This window comes from Topomyia yanbarensis, chromosome 2, assembly GCF_030247195.1.
Source record: "Topomyia yanbarensis strain Yona2022 chromosome 2, ASM3024719v1, whole genome shotgun sequence".
NCBI classification, from domain to species: domain Eukaryota; kingdom Metazoa; phylum Arthropoda; class Insecta; order Diptera; family Culicidae; genus Topomyia; species Topomyia yanbarensis.
Genome location: NC_080671.1, coordinates 432,816,694 through 432,837,828, shown reverse-complemented (window position 1 = coordinate 432,837,828; position 21,135 = coordinate 432,816,694). Strand labels below are relative to the sequence as shown.

At 40.6% G+C, this 21,135-nt stretch overlaps 2 protein-coding genes across 2 annotated transcripts; one reads left to right on the top strand and one right to left on the bottom strand.

Annotated features, from left to right (window-relative positions):
• The first annotated feature begins 2,030 nt into the window (after positions 1-2,030).
• On the top strand, positions 2,031-20,079 carry LOC131685484 (vitellogenin-3). The gene is made up of 10 exons (XM_058969220.1): positions 2,031-2,323; positions 2,888-3,069; positions 13,055-14,237; positions 14,298-14,691; positions 14,757-14,976; positions 15,088-15,316; positions 15,377-16,350; positions 18,537-18,848; positions 18,912-19,152; positions 19,211-20,079. The coding sequence occupies exons 1-10, from the start codon at positions 2,290-2,292 to the stop codon at positions 19,678-19,680; spliced, it is 4,239 nt and encodes a 1,412-aa protein (XP_058825203.1). The 5' UTR covers positions 2,031-2,289; the 3' UTR covers positions 19,681-20,079.
• LOC131685490 (arginine kinase 1-like) lies at positions 16,391-18,449 on the bottom strand. The gene is made up of 3 exons (XM_058969237.1): positions 18,137-18,449; positions 17,083-18,058; positions 16,391-17,021 (listed from the first exon to the last, which is right to left on the bottom strand). Exons 1-3 carry the CDS (start codon positions 18,143-18,145, stop codon positions 16,600-16,602), a joined length of 1,407 nt encoding a protein of 468 aa, XP_058825220.1. The 5' UTR covers positions 18,146-18,449; the 3' UTR covers positions 16,391-16,599.
• Positions 20,080-21,135: the final 1,056 nt, after the last annotated feature.

Sequence of the window (21,135 nt, the reverse complement as noted above, 5' to 3'; positions counted from 1 at the left end):
CAACTCGAACTCTTTCCGATCTGCATCTGAGCCGTCTGGAGGAACCCCTTCCGACTCGAGGAAGAACACCCGGCCTCCCTGTACATAATTCTTCTTGATGAAGGCCATCCGAGTCTACATCCTATGCCGTTGATCTCCCGATGCCTGAAACTGAAAGTTAATAACTTTCTTCCCTGCCATCTTTATCCACCCTCCCTCCCCTGACTCAGAAGTATCACCCCTTACCCCCCCCCCCCTTCTGTCTCTTCTAGTTCTATTATATTATATAATCTCATTGAATATGCCCAACTCTACTATCACAAAAAATAACTCTAATTAATCTCCCCGAATCTTTACAAAATTAAATCACGCTCTCTAGTTATTCCTAGTTTTAAGATAGTTATAAAAATTGTCCCCCTTAGTTAAAACTTATTTGCTTCAATAATCTTTCTGCTAAAAATGTCAAACCAAATTGCCATAAAAACTAAACGACCTCCCCAATCTTACGAAAATTATATTACCCCCTTGTGTATAGCTATAAATTCTCCTTAGTATAATGTAAAAAAAAATCAATATGTAATCCCCTAGTTTTAAGTAATTTGAAATGTAAAACAAACCAAGATTGGCACCTTTAGGCTAACGCAAACGTGCCTTATCAAAATAAAAATCAAATAAAAAAAACAGTGGCGCTAGAAGAAATGAATATTTTATCAATCGTCAGAGCATCAATTGGTTTCAGCTTAATAACTTTTTTCTCAAGCGTCAGATCGTTTCGTAGTTTTCGAGACTCTGTTTCTTTGTAAAATTTCCTACAAAAGCCATATAACGGCAATGGGCGACTCCTGGAGGAATTATTTTGTGAAAGTTAATTTACCCATATAAAATCCCATGTAAACTTTAAATAGTGGGCGCAAAAATATAGTTTTAGGGATCGAGCTAAGAATTTGCACAGATGTTCTAGGACCCAAATGGCACCCAAAAAGTTGCTCGGAGCTGGAATCTATTTTTTGTCCCACCCTAATGCTCAGGTCGCAGTTACTTATTGCAGTTCTTATCCATACGATGCTTAATGCAGCTAAACCGCTCAAACATTTTCCATTAATTTTCAATGAAACTTGAAAATTTGACCATCCAAATCATCTCGATCACGCAGTGGATTGATTCGTACAGCCGGTAACTCCTGATTTTTACAAGTCCGTTTTTCCGTTTAGAAGCATTGGAAATGGATGAAATGAAAATTTCGCTCCAAGTCCGAAATAAAACTAAGCAGAATCGAATCGCAACATAAAATTGCCGAATAAAATAGAGAGGTCGTGACGCAGTTAAAAAAATCGTATTGATGCATGAAATATAAATTTGATCTCATAAAATACACCAGGATGAAACAGTTACTCGAAACATTGCATTCTGATACGGACCAATAACCATTTCGAATTATACATTCATCAGACGAACGTGACGATAGACTACTACCAAACGTAAGTAGATGCAACCGAAAGACAGCTGGCGCCCCAAAATCCTTTGCACCCAACATCCATAAGTCATGGAATCATGTCTGGTCCTCATTGCAATACATCAGGCCGGTGCAAAGAACAAGCGAAATTCAATAAAAATGCGACTAGCTGGAGGTATTCGCATATGCATGCAGTCTGTCAGAATAATGGAAATCTGTTTGGTTTGATTTTCAGTTGTTGAACTCGGTTCGTCGCTGAGATTATCATGCGACAAAGTGACATTGCAGAGCCCTGCGCCAAGCATGTCGATTATTTTTCTCTTCGTATGTTTTGATCCTCTGAGATTCGATTGGTTAAATAAGTCTCCTCTCTCAATTATTGAGATCAAAACGAGAGCCATTGTCCTGCGTTTTACTTGCTATGTTCTACCGTTCTACTCGAGTGAGAGTGATCATATAGAAATTCTCTCTATCGTGCGATCAGTTCATTAGAGTCCCACAAGGACTAGAGGATGATCAATTTGAATCTCAATTTTTTCTTCGTTGTTTTTCCACCCTGTCCGAGGGGTGGTAATAAAAAGCGTACGCTCGAGAATGATCAGCTCAGTTATCGCTTGGCGGTCGGTGCGTTCGGTTCTCTTCGGAATAGTGGAACAAGTGAGTTTAATATTGGTTGTAAGGAACAGTTCAGCATAGGAAAATTTTTGGAGAATCGGTTGGAAGATTAGTGACAATGAGAGTGATTTTAAGAAGTGTATAACACGGTGGATCAAGTGTGTCGTTATAGAAGTTAAACATTATTGTGCGACTACGATTCTTAGAAATTCTAAGGGAAACGTGGTTAATTACCTGCAAGCATGGGAGTCACTACGTGGATTACAGTTCTGACATGTTAGTATCATTAAAGTGATTTTTTTTATACCGGATCTATGTAAATCAGTGCAACATATTCACTTTTCGGATTAGTCATCGACAAAAATTCTACCCAAAGAGGAAGCATCGATCGGAAGTCGAGCCACTCATCTGGACGCTTATCAGCAACCGACTTTCTCTACCGTTCTGTTTCTTTCCCACACTGTGGCTGCCGAAAAGATTGCACGAAGAATTCTGGTCAAGTTTCAGCAAATTGCTATCAGTGGAATGATGACCACTGGATTCACACGCTTCTCACATATGTTAGTAGCGCTGCACACACAAAAACAAAACAAGACGACACGCCTACTGCGTCACTGATAGGCGAAGAGGTGCTTATCACTCTGCCGCTAAGTGACTCAAGTGGCGCCATGCTTTCTGCGGTCATTGTTAGTACACAAACAAATCATCGTTGACCCTTTTGATTCGAATGACTGCAGGCTACGAAAACTTGCATTATTGCATAGATCGAAATTGGACAAATAAGCTGGTTGGTCTCGAATGAAAAGTGTTTTTTCTTCTTCTCTTTCCCTCTTATCGTAGTCCTCGCTAGTGTTCGTCATGGAACGATGTTTGATATATTTCCCTTGAACAACGAAATTGTGTACCGGCTGGAGACGGATGTTACTCTGGTGCCTGACTTTCAAGCGCAGTCCAATTATATTTGGACTCTTACTGGACAGCTGCGGGTGCAGCGGTACGATCCGAATAACTTGGCGGTTCAGGTGAGTTGTTCTAATAAAGTTTTGAAGTTTGTTTTATTGTAAAACATTTAACTGAGGCATCAACACATAACTTATTCATTTGAAACTGTTCCTTTCGTATGCCTTAAGGTCCAATTCTGGCGGTTTAAATTCTTTTTAAAACTCCTTGAAATTAGTATGATAATTAAAAATTTTAACTGGACATGATTTTGGAGTGCATTGTGATGGACTTAAATGTGAGCTCCACATTGCAGTCGTGCAATTGCACGACATTTGCAATCATCATTTTCTTTAATGCCGTCAGGTAGTGCGGTTGAAGCGATTGTTGGCCTAATTAGAGAATTTTGTGATATTTTATCCTTCATAACCAAAAGCTTATAGGGTGCACGACGTTCGGCATAAATACGTTAGGCATAATGGACGATTGGCATAATTCACGAAAATTTAAAAGTAATCGCAAGTATTTCTTTATTGTAGAGTTTATACCTTAAACTCTTTTTTCGGATTAGTAGAATACTACGCTGATGTAATACAGTTGTATCCAAATATTGGAAGAATAAAAGAAAATTACGAGCAAACATAAAATTTTGGAGCCTACTGGCAGTATTATGGACAGCATCAGCATATGTTACGGCTGTTTGATTTGTAACCACGCCTGTTTTGTTTTGGTAACTAGCACAGTACACGAAAAAACTCTCCTTCGTATCAGACCTATCAGTATAATCATTGAACTGAATAATATAAAAGATAATCAATATAGAAACAGCAATATTCTTATATTCGTTGAATGAATAATAAAATGTATCATTCTTTCTTTCATGAGCTGTTCTTCAAGGCATATATTTTCTTCTTGGACAATTGCACCATTATATAAGAACTAAGTTAATGTGCGTTATTCATACCTTAAGACAAATGAGATTGAGTTTTGGGCCTATTTTAATCTTGTGCAATTATTTTAAGTCGAGAAATTAACGTTTCCGCAGGCAAAGCATGGAGTCTGTTATTTGAGCAAAGATTTCTCCAAGTATATACAGCAGAATAAAATGTTGATCGAGCTTGATCAGCTTCCAGAGTAATACTACGACATCAAATAAAGTTCAAACGTTCACGCTCTTACTACCCGAGGCCATCATCGCCAAAAAAATGAGCTCCTTGAAGTGATACTTCAACATGATAATTTATGCCTCACGTCCATTATGCCTGACGAACGTATGTCATATGTCCGGATGCCTAACGTATTCATGCGTGATGGGGTACCCAAGTAACCAATAAGCATTATAACGTAGCCTAATATCTGCTTTAGATCCACATATAAAGCTGTCTTAAAAGCCGTGAAGCCCTAAATACTGATGCAATGCTGGTACTATGCCAGAAAAGCCGAAATATAGTGCAGAGATTGACAGCTCGTTTTTACAGCACTAATGCTATTATATAGCACCAGTGTACAAATGTCAAATTTGAAAGCCTTATATTGGCACTACCAATGCTAATAAAAAGCTTCAGTTGGCTGTCATAGTCCGCCATGGTTTTAAAACCATTTCTCATGTTTCCTTTCGGTACGATGAGCAAAAAGGACAAATTTTAAAATAACATGTTCTGTTTAAAACCGTAATTGATTCTCTTCTAATGCATTGTAATGAATATCCTTAATGGGTGTTCGTTCTCACATGATATGAATGTTTTACGAAAATTACCTTTAGTAAGACTCGAACTGAGATACCTTTCCTAGTCATTCACGGTAAGTGCGCTGCGTTTGCTGCCTGGACTATATCGCATATAATCGATTGAAATGAAATATGCCGAATATAATCTTCAAGAAGAGTGGCATAACGAATAAACCCACAGCATTACAATAGCATTATATCGGCTTTCTATTCGCTCTATAATGGCTTTCAATGCACATATAAAGCTTACATGCTTTAAATATCCTTGAAGCATGTACGTGTTATATCAGCTTTATATACGCTTATAGAGCAAACGATAATGCTATAAGTCGGCTGCGCAGTTATGCATTATTGATGCTAGTATAGAGCTTTATTGCATTGTTAATGCTGTGATGGCGTTTCAATGCAACATTAGTGCTAATGTATAGCCAATATAGTGTAATGGATTAATGCTTATGGTTAATTGGGTACACCCGAGCATATAAGATAGTATACATTTTTGTTCATGTGGAAGAGAAATCCATTGCCACTGATGGGGTTTTTCGTTGAAAAATCCTGGGCGGTGGATTGCACTGGTGTTGCATTTTCTAACAAAAGAGCAGGCCACTAGACGTGTTTCATTCCCAAAAAAACAAATGCAATCCACTGCCTCGGTGTTTTCAATGAAAAACGACATGAGCATCTGCTTTCCTGTTTTGAGAAATAACTTTCAATTCTGACACAACTTATTGATCGGAATATCCTGTTAATTTTTCATTTGTGGTACTCGGCTCATTATTTAAATTTCTGATTGAATGAAAATAAATGTTGTAGGCATCAATAACTAATGTGGGTATTGAACAAAAGTATGAGTTGGAATGATTGTGAAAAACTTAGTTAGGAAAAACTAACAAACAAGATAACTATGGTAACCGATCCTTAACCCTTTCATGTCCAACTTTTTTCTAGTGCATGTAGGGTTTCAAAACTATTTTTCCTTGAAAACGGCGGGGTTAAGAAACTCGAAAAACCTTTTTATAGAAAGGTAGGCTTTCCTTGCAGTGCTAGAAGCTGCTCAAATTTTACCTTCCACTGATCAGTACAATTCTCAAAGTATTTACAATAGTCTAACTGCGTGAAAAACGTAGCCAAAAATAGTCTAAATTGATAAGTTTTATCAGTTTTCACTAATATTGCAACATAACGAAGTTATATGAAAAATTCATTTTCCGTCGTAAACGTAAACGGTCCCTGGCAGCACTGCTTCATTGGAGTTCAATCAGACTAATTGCAATAACTTCGGTTCTAGAGCTGATCCTTATAATTGTTAATACTCAAATGAAAGCCAATAGTCACATTTATTAGCCTTATTTGTTTTTGTGAGCAAATCTTGCATCAATCAAAAGTTATCGGTGTTTAAAAACGTTGTTGTCCACAAACAACATGGGCATGAATGGGTTAACGATCATTAACAATGCACGTCGGTGTGAAGCCATGGTAAAAATTTAAAGTTTATGAAGCCAGTGTAATGCTGGTTAAGGCACAGGGAACGAATTCGATGGAGCTCATTGGGATAAGAACACGTTGCTAGAAAATTATTATTTTTAGTGAATATTCTAAAAAGTTTTTGATAACAGTTTTATTGTTTTTAATCAGATAGTGGAAGATGAGTCTGATCGACACACGAGTGACCCACCAGCCGATACACGGTCTCCTGAGGAAACAACATCTATCTATGACGTACCAGTATGAAGGGTCATGGCCGGCTACCCGAAGCAGCTTTAAGCCGCTGAGGATCCGCCGATCCGCCGTCGAAAGCGAAGGCCCCTCGCAAGCAAACCTGTGATATACTCATTTGCCCGGATTATTAAAAAATACGGGCCAGATTTTTATTCACACTAGGATCATCATTTATTTTCACTAAATCAAAATTTTCTATTCCAAATTGATAATTGTAATAACTGATTTTTTTAAAAACTGTATGATCTTCAACATTGTTTAAATTAAAAAGTTCAAAATTTAGATTACAAAAGTGCGTGTAAAAGTAGTTCAGAAAAAAGACTAAAACATCTATTTACTTTGTTTCTACTACATTGTTAGTATCATTCGTACTTGACAGGGTATCCTATTGCTTTTATAACAACTTTTATTCCCACTCCTTTCAGGGCGTTGATCAACTGAGTTTTGTTTTTATTTAATTTTTCCTTATCTGTCGATCTAGATGATCCCACAAATGTTCGTTGACATATCAGGAGATTTTGGTAGTGTTTTAAGTTGTATTATGACATTATAGACTCCTTGACCACAACATGGAATTAATAAGCTCTACATAAGAGGTGAAATATCATAAATAGTAACACAAGTATGTTCTACGAATAACTAATTGATAAGGAAACGAGTTATTACAATACCTAATAATAATAAAACACTTTTCGACCTTCCAATAACACGCTGTATGGAAGTATTCAATAAGGCATTGATTTGGTATTTATAAAATTCACTGGAATACATAAATAATACTAGTCTAGTCTAGTCTACACGTACACAGCCAATACATGTAGGGATCCTGGAAAATTGCAGACGTTCGTCCACAATTTTTCTTGTCATTATTAATGTTGGTGGCACATATTGAATATGACACAAGCATTAAAGCGGCGAGGGCAACTGTGCAGCGTACAAAATAAAGATGATTTAAAATTATACGGCAATCAAATTATACATTCAATGAATAATTTAATCAATGGATTATTTTGAACCTTGAATAAGGAAGAAACGTGGACAACCGTACACAACCGTTTCAAATTGATGGGGGTTTGATAAATCGTTGGGAGTGACTTTGCTAAGAGGGTTAATGTCACTCCTTTGGTCCTAGGTTCCTGGGATGGGACAGAAGTATTTAGCCCTGCCCTGGCTAATGAGCCAGTGTTATAGCGCCCTTACTCGCTCTCTGAAACAATAGAGAAAATTGGCGAAATCGGTTAATTAGTAGTAATATAAACAAAAACCTGTTTTAATCCACCTAGCGGTGCAATTGTGCCTTTCTCAATCATGAACACGTGAATGTTTGCGTTGTTTATATTCATTAAAAGCTTTCAAATGCATATATTACATTTTATTATTATACAGGACATGACAAATATACAAGAGCAGAAAGCATTATTCGTGTTCTAAAATTTTGTAAAAGAAAAAAACAGCCACGGTTATATTGAACTGAAAAAAGGTGCGAAATCGGCAAAGTCCCAAAAAGTCGATTTTTATAAAAAAAATTTTTTAGTGATAACATCAAATATCGACGTTTCATGCATTTTAAAGATGTTTGGCATCAAAAATACGAATTCGATTTCTGAAATTTCATGGGGTCCCCCCCTTGAAAAAAATTTTGAGATTCGGCTTATATGGAAATTTCATATGTGGCCGGACGGTTCAGTCTATATTTCCGGAACCATATAAGCGATCCGTGCGAAATTTTATAGACATTTGTGGGGATAATATAGCTATCATTTGGGACTAAGTTTGTGAAAATCGGCCCAATTATTTCCGAGAAACTGATATGAGTTTGCTAGTTTTGAAAGATGGCCGCTTTTCCCGGGCACTTCCGGAACCGTCTATGGTGGTCAATGTAGTCAACGAATGTTTGTTTGGCCGTCAGTGACCTAGAATTGCAAATTTAAGTTGTTTGAGAGACATTTTAGTGAAATTTTTACCTTTTTTGCTTTCATCGGAGTATCGGTTTGAATCACAATTTGCTATGTGATCGCACGCCACAACCCGTAACTCCGGAACCGGAAGTCGGTTCGGGATAAAATTTAATAGCCATTTACGGGGACGCAACATCTTTCATTTGAGACTAAGTTTGGTTGATTCGTTCTAGCCATCTCCGAGAAACCGATGTGACTGTTATTCTGAATTTGGATACTTCCGCCGGGGCTTCCGGAACCGATGATGGTGGCCAACGTGATAAAAAGACTTTGAATGGATGTTAATGACCTAGTACTACAAATTTTCACCATTACACATTCATTGCCGAATTTATTAAAATCGACATTTTCTACGTGATCGTACTCGCCCTGTAATTCCGGAACCGGAAGTCGGATCCATTAGAAATTCAATAGCAGCCTATGGGAATGTTGCACCTTTAATTTGGGACTAAGTTTGTGAAAATCGGTTCAGCCATCTCTGAGAAAAGTGAGTGAGATTGTGTTCGCGTACACACACAGACGCACATACACACGCATACATACACACAGACATTTGCCGAATTCGACGAACTGAATCGAATGGTATATGTCACTGGGCCCTCCGGGCCTCCGTTAAAAAATCGGTTTTCAGAGCAATTGCAATACCTTTCTATTGAGAAAGGCAGAAACGTATAAAAATACAAACCAACAGACAACTCACCTTCGACAAAAACCCATACAGGACTTCTATGTCCTAATAGGCAGTACAGGATCATGAAAACGAACCAGCATAACAAAAATCACATTGTCCAACTAGTCTTCTTAAAAATAATTGAAATTCTCTCACTGTGCACGAAGAGCCACTTCCGAAAGCTCGAAAACTCAGCTCCCACCACGCTCCATCTCCGCAATAACGCACTCTGGTCATTCAACGCTACATCGCACGTCGACATCCAAACACGTAAACAAGAATCAACTGGTTCAACCGCTTTCCGAGCACTGCACACAGTGCCTGGATCTCTTCGAGGCCAAATACACTTAAGTTGCCTATTACAATCTACAGTACTATTGGCATCCACCTTCCGGAAATCCATTCGTATTTTCCATTATCGAGAGAAGAAATTTCTGCTGAACAAAAATTGACAGCAGTGAAAAAATGCACCTCCGCCTTTGATGGTTGCTATGATCAAACTCCTCACTGGAATACATAAATAATACTTGAATAAAGTGTTATATCTCAATGTGGTATTAAGCAGGTATTGAAAAAAATTTCTTCGATGCATGCTTAATACCTCAATGAGGTATAATAATAAATTAATACCAAATTATGAGAACCAAAAAATACTATGCTCGGGTTATTGGCCAGTTATTTTCCTCCTGTCGGGGAAGGTCACTGTCCTGTTAGGGGATAAACGATCCACCCAAGCCCAATTTTTGTTTGTTTGGTTTGCTTTTGTTTGGCTGTTTCGCATCGAAACAGCAAACACTCGGTACGGCAGCAAAGGTCCCGCTATCGTCGTCCAAGATGGATGCTCCAAATCGGAAATCCAATGGAAAATTCCCAAGTGAAGATTCCAAAAGGTGAATTCCGAAATCAAGGTCCAGATAAAAAGATCCAAATAAAAACCCTGAAACAGCACATATGCAATTTTCCGTTTTGTGCACATCATGTATAATGTTGCTTACCCTTTTTGGGGTCTATCGAAATCTTCCTCGTTGTTGCACTAGACCGAATGCCAGAATATGTTCGTGAGAACAGGCCAGTGCAATTAGCGAGAAACTTTTCCGAACCGTACTGAAATCAATGTACGTTAATCTTGGTCTTGACGTCAAAACAGGGTATGTTACCTTACTCGTCTTCGAAAAGTCAACGGCTCTTTTGGATGCCGACCTGACTGCCTCGTATAATCGTTCGTTCACGATGAGCACTGCTGCGATCGACAATCGGATGAACAGAGCTAAAACCAATGCAGGTTAAGATTGTGCATGGTGGTAAAACGTGGTTGATTACCTTACTTTGGTCGTCTCCACTAAATAACGGCGACGGGAATCAGCGGGCTATCTGATTTGTAAACTCGTTCCTCTTCTGGATTACGTCTGTTAGCTGGATCTTTTTCTCGAAGCTGCTCTCGGTGGTAGAGCGCAATTCCTTTCGTGATGCTTTGCACTCGCGACGCGGCACGTTTTCACTCGACGAACAGTACTTATTTATTTTTGAACTCACTAGCCCTTTTCCGACGACGTCAGCAAATTTGCCAATTGATTGTGCCGACGGACAAATTTATCCGGCTCGAAAAACCGATTTTGTGGTGCTATATCACCGGTAACCTGTCGGTTATTTCGCCACGAGCAAAGTGCTTGCTACCGCGATGGACGATCGACTTCAACTATCTGTCTTTGTGTTTGTGCGATACCGTGATTTTGCTTCTGCTGCTGATGACATCCGGTGGAAGTTATCCAAGATGCAGTATTATTAGGTTTGTTCCAGTACACGGAAGTCACTCCCTGTATCTCCGGAGCAAAAAAATCTTGCTCCTTTTCACTCCGATTTACTACCAGAAGATGAAAAAGACAAAAAGATAATACAGGAACGATTTTCTCCCTGTTTGCTCCGGAGTACTTCCAGTTTCTCCTGGTACTGGAACAAACCTATTAGGTGTCCACATATGCAGCAACTGATGCGTTCGACGAGGGAATGGTGATTTGCCGTACAGTGTTGCCAAAATGTTCTTAATGTACAATATTGATGATTCTGTTTGGCGCATCATTGACTTAATGTTAACAATAATGCATAAACGCTACAATGTGTTCAAGTATACAAATCAATTAGAACTAAATTCCCCACTCCAGATGCTGTCATGCACCTCCACACCATCATTCAACCTCCACCATGCTTCACTGTTCCTATTCGACGCATTATATTCTGTGATTGGTTTTCTTCGTACTTTTTCATGTCAGTCGGATGCGAATGATGAATTTGCTCTCGCCGGAAAAAAATGAACGAGTTCCAGAACGATCAATCGAAGTTTTCATGATTCTTGGCGAATATAATTTTTTTACGGTTAATCTTGTTGACAAATGGTTTCTTTCTAATGGTCCCGCAAAGTATCCGCCATTATAGAGTACGCGTTGAACAATTTGGGGGTTGCATTACCTACCTGTTTCTTTTATAGTTTCTGTCAATATTTTAGGTAAACTTAAGGACCATTAATAAATTACGTAACGCTTTTAAGGGGGAGCGACAAATTGTGACATGTTGTGACATATGAGGGAGAAGGAGTAAGCTAGAACTTTACGTAACATGTTTTTACAGAAGAAAAAAAAAATTTGAAGAATTTGTTACAATTTGTTATAGAGGGGAAGGGGGAGTCAGTTTTGGACAAATTTTGCGTTACATAATTTATGAATGGTCCCTTAGCTTCGGGTTTTGTTTTATTTTTCGTTCTTCTTTATCCGAAAATATACGAGGACATCCTGATCGAGGACAAGTTTGTGTTGTGTATTTTTGAATATTTTTTGAACTGTCGGTGGAACACAAAATTGGATATCTCTCGAATAGATTTGTGCTGCAAACAATGTTTCACAACCAGTTTTTTCAATTCTTCGCACGAGAAGCCATTCTAACAAATGTTGAAATATGTTCCATAAAATCGAAAATAAATCACCATACTACCCTAATAATGCCTATTACGCAGTAGGCAAACATTCACTGGCCACAATACTAAACGTAATTGTTTGCAAGACTCTGAATTTAAAGTAAACCGGTTTGTGTACTTACACTGATGGACATAAGTATTCGTTACACAGATATTAGTAGCATACGTTGTATTAAAGAAATTATAAGCATGCAACTAACTGGACTCAATTATCACATGGTTAGTATTCTGCGTGCTGAGTATTATTCATGTGATCTTTGTGAATCCGATTAGGAAACTTCATATCATTTGATATGTAACTACCCTTCTGCAACGCAATTTCGTATCCGGATTTTCTACCCAAGGTCAGAGCACTCTGACTAGAATACTGCGATTGTGCTTGGAAAAATTTCAACAAATTCTTTGAAATTTTCGGACTCGCATCGGGCAAAAAAGTTTGTTTGTTTGAACGCAAGTTTGCAAGCTACACCAATGGTTGGCACGTTTGGATGCAAGAGCGAATCTTGTGCTTTATCTGACTAATCGACAGTGGTAAAACCGGTTTTGTCAGTCCTAGTCACTATTTTAGCCAACTTCCGGTCAGAGCAAAAATCACTTCCATTGCCGCATTTTTTTGATTGTCGTACCTATTGTGCGCCAAACAGAATCGCGAATATTTTCGCTTGGAATAGGATGGTATATCTAGCAGGCGAATGGGAATGGTCTAGTTTCATTTCACAACAGTGAACACCAACACTGGCTCGACCCTCCGACAGTGTAACAAACTACGTATTCTTATAGGTGAAAATCAGGTATTCTAGAGCGAATCAGTTATAAGCGTTGAACGAAAAATTAGAGCTAGGCAGGCTCCTATACGATACGATCGAAAGGAAACTTTTCTCTAATGCTAGTAGAATGAATTCATTTAAAAGGAAAGATTTTATATTATTTCCATTTTCTGGTTTTTATTTTTTTTTCTAGTGCCCTCATCCTACAACGTTCATTACTATGCAATAATAAAATCTCTCATTGACCCATTTTCCGTATCCAGATTGCTCTAGACGGCGCAGATTCTCCACACAAAAGCAATGTGACCGCCCTGTTGGACCCGTTCCGTGTGGCTATCGCGAGCGACAGTTCCGTGCTGAGTGTTCTGTTCAAAGAGAATGAACCCCTCTGGTCTGCCAACATCAAACGTGCGGTGGCCTCGCTGCTCCAAGCGCACGGCGATAGTGCCGGAGCGTACGTGGTCGATGAGCAGGGTATCTTCGGTACCTGTCCGACGGAGTATTTTGCGGTCAACAAATCGAATGTGTTTGAGATATCGAAAACCTACGATATGGGTAGGTGCAACATTTATCCGGGTGCGATTTATCTGACGAGAAGCAACATTCCGCTGAATATCTGTATGGTTAATAAGCAGAATCAGGCGATGACGTCGAGGATTGCCAATTACAAGTTGAAGAAGGTTGAACCGTACAAGTACATGCTGCTGGAGATGGATGGCACAATGCGGACCAATGTTCGGACCTTCGAATCGTACTATCCACAGTTTCTGTACACCAAGGTTCAGCTGAAGTATGAAAGTCACAGCGTGATCGAGAGCCAGGAAAAAGTTTTCAACATTGATCAGGGAATGTCACTGATGTTCAGTCCAGTTTTGTTTGTTAGTCCGGAAGCGGAAGCAACTGGTGGACGAAGTCCCAGATCTCAGGAGAATTTGGTTAAACGGACGGCTGACTTGCTTAGCACGTTGGCGGATAATTTGGAATCGATTGATTCGAAACTGAAGGAACCGTACGATGAAACGGTATCGGAAATTATTCGCTTGGTGGGAACGATGGATCTGAAGACGCTCAAGTTGTTATTTGAGGAGATTGATTTGGGAACGTCATATCGACAGGAAACAGCTAGAAATATTCTGCTGGAGATTATCCCTAGAACGGGAACCTCGCCAACCATTCTGTTGACACGTGATCTGATCATCAATCAGCAGGTGAATCCATCGACTGCTGTACAGTTGTTGATTTCGCTACCTTTCTACATGTCCGAGCCGTCGTACGAATTGGTTAAAGAGTGTGAGGTTTTCCTCAGCTTCGGAGCTGATCGTCCGGATATCAAACACGCTGCGGTACTCAGCTATGCGACCATGATCTACAATACGTTTGTAGCGGGTAAAATGACTGCCGATCTGTTTGAAAAATATGTTAAAATCTATTTTGACATGTTTCTGAGTAGGTTGATTTGGTATGTTTGATCTAAATTTAATTTTAATAAAAATCTTTTTATGACAGATAGCTTCGAGTATGAGCAGCAGATGCTGTACCTGGAAGCCCTCGGAAATCTTCAGTTAGAGAACGTAGCCGAATATCTGGATCCGATCATCAAGGCAGATTACGCGCAAAATACTGACATCCGCTTCCTGGCTATGTGGGCAACAATGCCAACAGCGCATTTACGTCCGAATCAAGTGTACGAAACTTATTGGCCAATTTTTCATTCGAAAACAAGTCCTCTTCAGTTGCGAGTTGCAGCCTTCACCATGTTGCTGGTGTCCAATCCGACACCGGGCCGGCTTCTGGGGCTGTATAGTGTTATCAAGACGGAAAACGATCCGCACATGATCAACTTCTACCGGACCACGGTACTCAGTATATCGGAAACAACTTATCCTTGTTATCAACATTTGTAAGTTTTTGTGCTCGCATGTCGATCGCTTCAGCGCTATAAACAAAAATTGTTTACTTATTCAGGAAACAGCTGCTAGCCTACATGACACGCCAACTGCCAAAAGCTCCATCGTCCAAGTACTGGGTTACGGGAAACTATCTGTTTGATTACAGAGATCGTAAGTTCCATATAGGATCGATGCTGCAAGCGATGCTAGTTGGTAGTCACAAAACCGATCTTCCTATGGTCGTTTACGCCAAATTCGACACGGAGGCACTTGGACGCTTTACCGGCCAACTAGGGGTAAGTTACGACCTGTAGTTTTATTACAAAGTACCAGCGTCTCTATGGATTATGATTCGATGGAGGCGGAAAGTAGTTTGTTACCATTAAACTTTCATTCGAACTTAACAGCTCTATATCAAAGCCCGTGGCTTAACGGACGCCGTGCTCCAACGACTAACGAAGCTCAACTCCAGCTATTTGAAACTAGACCGGCTCACCAGTATCCTGAAAACGATGAAAATGCCGACTGTTAGTCCGATCCCGCTTCATTTTGAGTTCATTGTTCAATTTGAAGGCAAAGCGGTACTTTCATACCACTTGAATCAAACAACTTTCCACAACCTGACGGATGGTGATCGTAAGTCTCAATCCCAGTTTAAAACTCAACAAATCGGTTATTGTTTTTCTTTCCTTCCAGTGATTAACCGCATCAACTTTCTGCTCCGGGACAGCCACATCAACATGCAGATTGTTCGCAGACCGTTTATGATCAAGTACGCCCTACCGACACTGATCGGGACCCCGGCTGACATCCTGATAGAAAATACCGTACTGGCGACCATCCGAGGAAACACCACACAGCAGATGATGATGGACAAAGTAGCCCGTAGCAATCAGGTTGACCTGAGGTACTCGTCCTACGCGGTAGTCAAAATACGCAGCTACAACCCAATCGAAGACATTGAGTACTCCACCATCCGGGAGCAGGGTTTCTTGGTGTACATCCCAATCAACAATGAGATAGTTTGGGACATTGCCAGCAAATCAATCAGCTATGCTTTCTATCGACCTGATGGTTTAACTAACGGTATCTCTTTGAAAAGCAGAACTCGTAATACGCCTTCGGATGCGTTGATCCTTCGGGATAAACTCGAGCCTAAGGAGGAAGAAATCGCTTCATTCGACTATGCATTTGAAGATTTGGGTATCCAGTTTATGGCTAGAGCTCACGAAGATTACACCAAGGATAATGTAATGTTCATGCTGGAGACGGACGTTTTGGACAACGCCAAAGTGCTGTCAAGGGCACCATTCTCACTGGTGAACCATGTACTACGAATGATCAATCTGATTCAATTGAACACAATTCACATTGGTAGAGATAAGCATCTCACGCTTCTGGTCTCCAACAAGCAAAAAACTCGCCTCCAGGGAACTCTCAAATGGGAGGTGGAAAACTATTCACGCCAGACGAACGTCGGTGAGAACGAAGTGTTCCGTATCAATCTGATTTTGGCACACACCATCCCCAAACCGGAAGGCAGCCGCGATGAAGTCAAAGTGCTGCATAAATGGGAACTCACTTCGCAGTTCACCGATTACAAGAACAACAACGGAGCCAAATTCTTCTTCTCCCTCACCCGGCAGGAATCGAACAATGCGAACTGGAAGGTGAGTTCTTTCTTTTCAATTCAATTAAGCCCAATTACAATCAATTCTCAATACGTCTGTCGTTTTCTGTCGATAAATTACTGCAGTGGCGAATAATGGTTCTACATTTCATTTAGGTGTATAGAGAGAAACAGAAAATAAACGATTGCTCATGCGCTCAAGCTGATTGCCGCAGGTTAATATTGTCGATCGCGATGATCATAATTTCAACTGTTTGCACGTTTGATTTTGCTAATTTGCTAACTGTCCTCATTCTTCGGTAGCAGGTTCTCCCTCTGGGGCCGGTTCACTTATCTCAACTTCCTCTTCCTCACCCGGTACGGTTGTCTTTTCCAGTTCAATCAACTCTTTGATACCGTCGTACATCTCTTTGACTGCTTCAAACTCCGTCAGCCCGAGGCGACGTTTGTTGGAAATATCAAAAATGCCTTGCTCTGATTCGGTATGTTCGCCCCTGGTTCCACGTACCTGCAGATTATATTTGGCGGCAGTTTCCTCTAACTTGATCCGATTGGAACCCAAGTTGGGCAGTTTGATATGCACTGAAGCACGGATCGTCGTTCCAAGATTGGACGGACAGAAGGTCAGGTAACCGAAGCGATCGCTGCGTGCAAAGGCAATGTCCTTGCCAATTGTCTCCACCGCAGTAACTAATCGCTGGTAGATAGTTCCTGCAAGATTTAGTTATCCGGCTATACTTATAGCCTTAATTTATAACTCATTGCTACTCACCCAAATCTCCGCCCATGTCCATGGATATGATTCTCAGGTGGTCTTCTTCGTTCACCCAAACCACGAACGTCTTCGCTTCGTTGAAAAAAATTCCCCGTCCAATCGGCCAGAACCGGCACGCATTGGCCGACTGCAGAAACCGATCGCCCTCCTTGAACAAATAGTGATCATCGATTAGTTGCTGCTGCAACTCTTTAGTCATCCCTTCCAGCGAGTGAAACTCTCCCTTCAAATCATCCTGCTCCAATCCTTCGAGCGCGGTTTTGACCCGATCCATAATAGACTCATATTGCGCCATTTTCAGACAAGGATTAAACGGAAAGCCTTGAATCGATCGTCCACATCGAACGCGTGTAGAAATGACGAATTCGTTTTCGGGATCCAAATTTTCGAAAACCGAAGCATCGCCCCAATCGCTGGCCGGATGTTGAGCATCAGCAGCGAAACCCCCATGATATTCGCCAATAATCGGATCAAAAAGAGCGGCAAACACTTCATAGCATTGTTCGTCCGCTGCGTATACACCCACGCCGGAGTCATGATTCTCCAGCCCGGACTGAATGCAGTCAAGCAGTGTTGATTTAAGCTCCGTTTTACGTGTCTTTAATTCTTCGAATATCTCCTCGGTGAGATGCTTCTTCAGCAACGACTTACACTCTTCGTCCTCTTTCAACTGCTGAAATCCGGCCGCAAGGTCTAGAGCAACCTCACTGGACGACCGGCGGATTTCACCCTTCAGTGAGGCAATTTCTCTTTTCAGACAGCAAATTTCCTGCTTAGCACCATCGAGGTCCTGAATCATCTCCGCCACCTGTTCATCGGTGGGACAAGTATCGCACATTATCTGCCGGATGAATTTACACGCATTGTCCGGCTTTTGCTCCTCCTGGTACAGTTTAATGAGCGCTTTCGACAGGCAATCGATTGCCCCGGCCGATTCCAGATACTTACGGAAAGCCTCACGTTTTTGGTCCAACTTTTGTTCACGGTAACGAAAAGCGATATTATTATTCAACCAAGCTAGAAAATGTATAATATTGTGGTTAATACTTACAGAAGCCATTTCTTCAAAAGTATTCCAAAATTTCAAAAAATTCCACTGCGGTTACAAAAATTTCGAGCTAAAGATCTAACGAAAAATTTTCACTGCCACTAAACTTTTCAAACAAAAGCCTACTGTGTCGATCCGAGGTCAAAAATCGAAAGCTTGAATGTGAAGCAAGTATCGAGTAATACCAAGTTCACCTTTGCCATGGCAACGGAAGCAATATCAAACATTGCATGTATTAATGGTATTAGCATGATTAGCATGTATCGGGGTCGAGGACACGTTGCATAAATAAAGGCTAAACTGTAAACTATCCTGCGGATAGAGCTACGGCAGAGCTGGCGGGAAAAAACACAAACATAAAACAAAGTTTAAATGATGAAAATCTACATATTCTTTATTTCAGCTCTGCCTCTTTGCCGATTACAAACCGTTGGTGTTTCTGAAGCGTCCCTTTAGCCTAATAGGTCACGTGGCTTTCAATGAAACGCGAGTGCCGAAACGGTGCCCGGAAATACCACGCATCACGTTCAACATTTCCTACCATTTGCCTAAATATGTACACGACTTCTACAACATTTTGGACACGGGTGATGCAAACTGTCCCAAGGAAATTCTACGACTCTCACCGCCACCCTTCTCGGGTAACTGTAGCGCGGAAACATTCGCTCCGTTGACCACGGTTTCCGGTCTGGATGCCAGCTTCAAATTTGAGCAGGTAACTTTTTGACCTGATAGCACTCACAAAAATGCCCTTCCTAATGATAATTGCTTTTTTCAGCTTCCACCGTGGATTGTTAACCTGCTTCACCGGCTTGACCATCTGGCCTCGGCAGTAGTGCCACGACGCGTTCAAACGTTGAACATCACTGACCACCTGGATGTGAACATTAAAACGACCCGTTGGAGCAGTGACACCGACATAACCATCAATGGTGGCACAATCTGGATTCCGACGCGGTACTATTACAACGAGAAACTCAACCATCCGAAGAGAAGCAGTATGGATTATGGATTGACTAGTGAGTGATCGAATGAAGTAACTCTTTATCACTGTTTTAAACGTAACTTCCTTCGTAGGTATGTGCAGTTTGGTTAACCAAAAGCTGACCACCTTCCATGACCGAGTCATCCAGCTGACCGCAGACGTTAGACAGGAGTTCCGACTGAACGATTCGTTCCTGTTGACAGCTGACTGTTCGGACATTCCGAAAATTGCCATCTTCATGCTGGACAACGGTAAAGGCATCCAAATCTATACCGGAGGAAACTACGTTGTGTACGAAACGACTGGTCAGCAAGAGTCGGAACCGATTCTCAACGTCAACGATGAACAGTTGATAAATCTGAAAAATGTGGTTTACCAGTATCCACCCGATGAGGAGATTTATGACTTCCGGGTGTACCTTAACGATGAGGATGTGCTGATTGTGGAAAATCAATTGAATGGAGCCGTGGTACAGTACGATCGGAAATCGATTGTCAGCATTTTGCTACCGACGGTGCACAAGGGACGGATGTGTGGATTGTGCAGCAGTCAAGCTCACTAGCATGAGGATAACTACTATATATTTTGCTTACGGTACGAAGAAACTTGTCTAATGCTCTCTAAATATTTAGTTTACGCTTCGTAGCTGTATGATTTTTACTCCTAAATGACTGGTGCTGGCATGAGAATGATAATCACTATCTGAAATAAAGTGTCCCTTTTCCATATATAGCCCAATTAAGTTAGCTATTCTTCCATGCTCGAGAGAAAGCTATAAAAAGAGCTCGCTAATATATACCTACGTACCGAATTTCTTACCCGTTATATACTGAAATCACATTTGATAAGTCCATCTTTAACTACTCATTCTACTTAATTTGCTGTTCACAAATATGATATTGAGATCTAACTAGTTTCAGAATTATGGCCATTCGGATTTGAAATTGTAAAAAATAAAATACAATAAGTATGACTTATTTTGATTTGTTACTTGTGTCTATTAGTGACCGAAACGGGATTTACGTTTCAGTATATCAAAGCACACCTTGCTCTTGCCGAGTACCGGTAACGTATGATTTCTTAATTAAGGCAATTTGAATTCTAAACAGTCGGTCGTGGGAGTATTGCCTAGAAAAGTTAACCTTATCTGCGTAATGGAACGGATCACTATTTTTAGCAACAGTATTTAGACGGATTTTGCTTTCTTCCCTACGACATGTATTTGTTGGTTTGGGAGCGGTTGTCGTGGTCGTTGTATCTTCATTATTGGTTGATTGTGTCGTTGTTTTTGGTTTATCTGTAAGTGTCGGTGGCTGGTGGTTAGAGTTAGTTGTAGTAGACGAGGTTTGACTAGTTGCTTCGGCGCATGTTTTTTCGTAGTCTGTCCGGGATATGTTATCAGTGTTGTTTGTTTATAGATTATGCCATTCTTCGGTGATTTGCATTCGATAGTTATGTAAGAAGGTATTGCCCAGTCACCGTGGAGAGCAGAAAGTTAGCAAAAGTTGAGCAAAGCAAAATTGATTCGGTTTCTGTCACTGTTTTGCGCGATTTGTGCAAGAATTCTGGCAAAAAATTCGCTCAAATGCTACAACCGTTTCTGACAGAAGCGGTTAGACTAACCGATGCTGCTCACTTTTGGCCAGAATCCTATACAGACTAGCGAAGTGTCAAAAATTGCAGCCAAACTCCGGTCAAACCATTCGAAATCCTGAATGGAGTCAGCATGGATTCCAATTCAAATGCAACAACCGATTCTGAGTCGGAATCGGTTGTTGCATTTGATTTGGAATCCATACTGACTCCATTCAGAAATCCGAACCGGTTCCGGAATGAGTTTAACTGGGACGGACTGTCAAAAAGTGCACCCAAATGAGCATTAGGGTTTTGTGAGTGGAAGCATAGGACGAAGCCCATGCAAAGCTTATGGGACCTACCATGATGCCAGTTTTCATTCATGGCTGCTTTTAGTTTTCCTGTTTTTGTCTCTAATACTGGCGAAGTGTCATTCGCAATA

What these genes read in the sequence shown, in the direction of transcription:
- LOC131685484 (XM_058969220.1), top strand. Translation starts at nt 2,290, where the DNA reads ATGGGAGTCACTACGTGGATTACAGTTCTGACAT. An exon ending in GTGGATTACAGTTCTGACAT is followed by an intron (nt 2,324 to 2,887) that starts GTTAGTATCATT and finishes CTCTTATCGTAG; the next exon opens with TCCTCGCTAGTGTTCGTCAT. An exon ending in CGAATAACTTGGCGGTTCAG is followed by an intron (nt 3,070 to 13,054) that starts GTGAGTTGTTCT and finishes TTCCGTATCCAG; the next exon opens with ATTGCTCTAGACGGCGCAGA.
- LOC131685490 (XM_058969237.1), bottom strand. An exon ending in GGACATGGGCGGAGATTTGG is followed by an intron (nt 17,022 to 17,082) that starts GTGAGTAGCAAT and finishes TAAATCTTGCAG; the next exon opens with GAACTATCTACCAGCGATTA.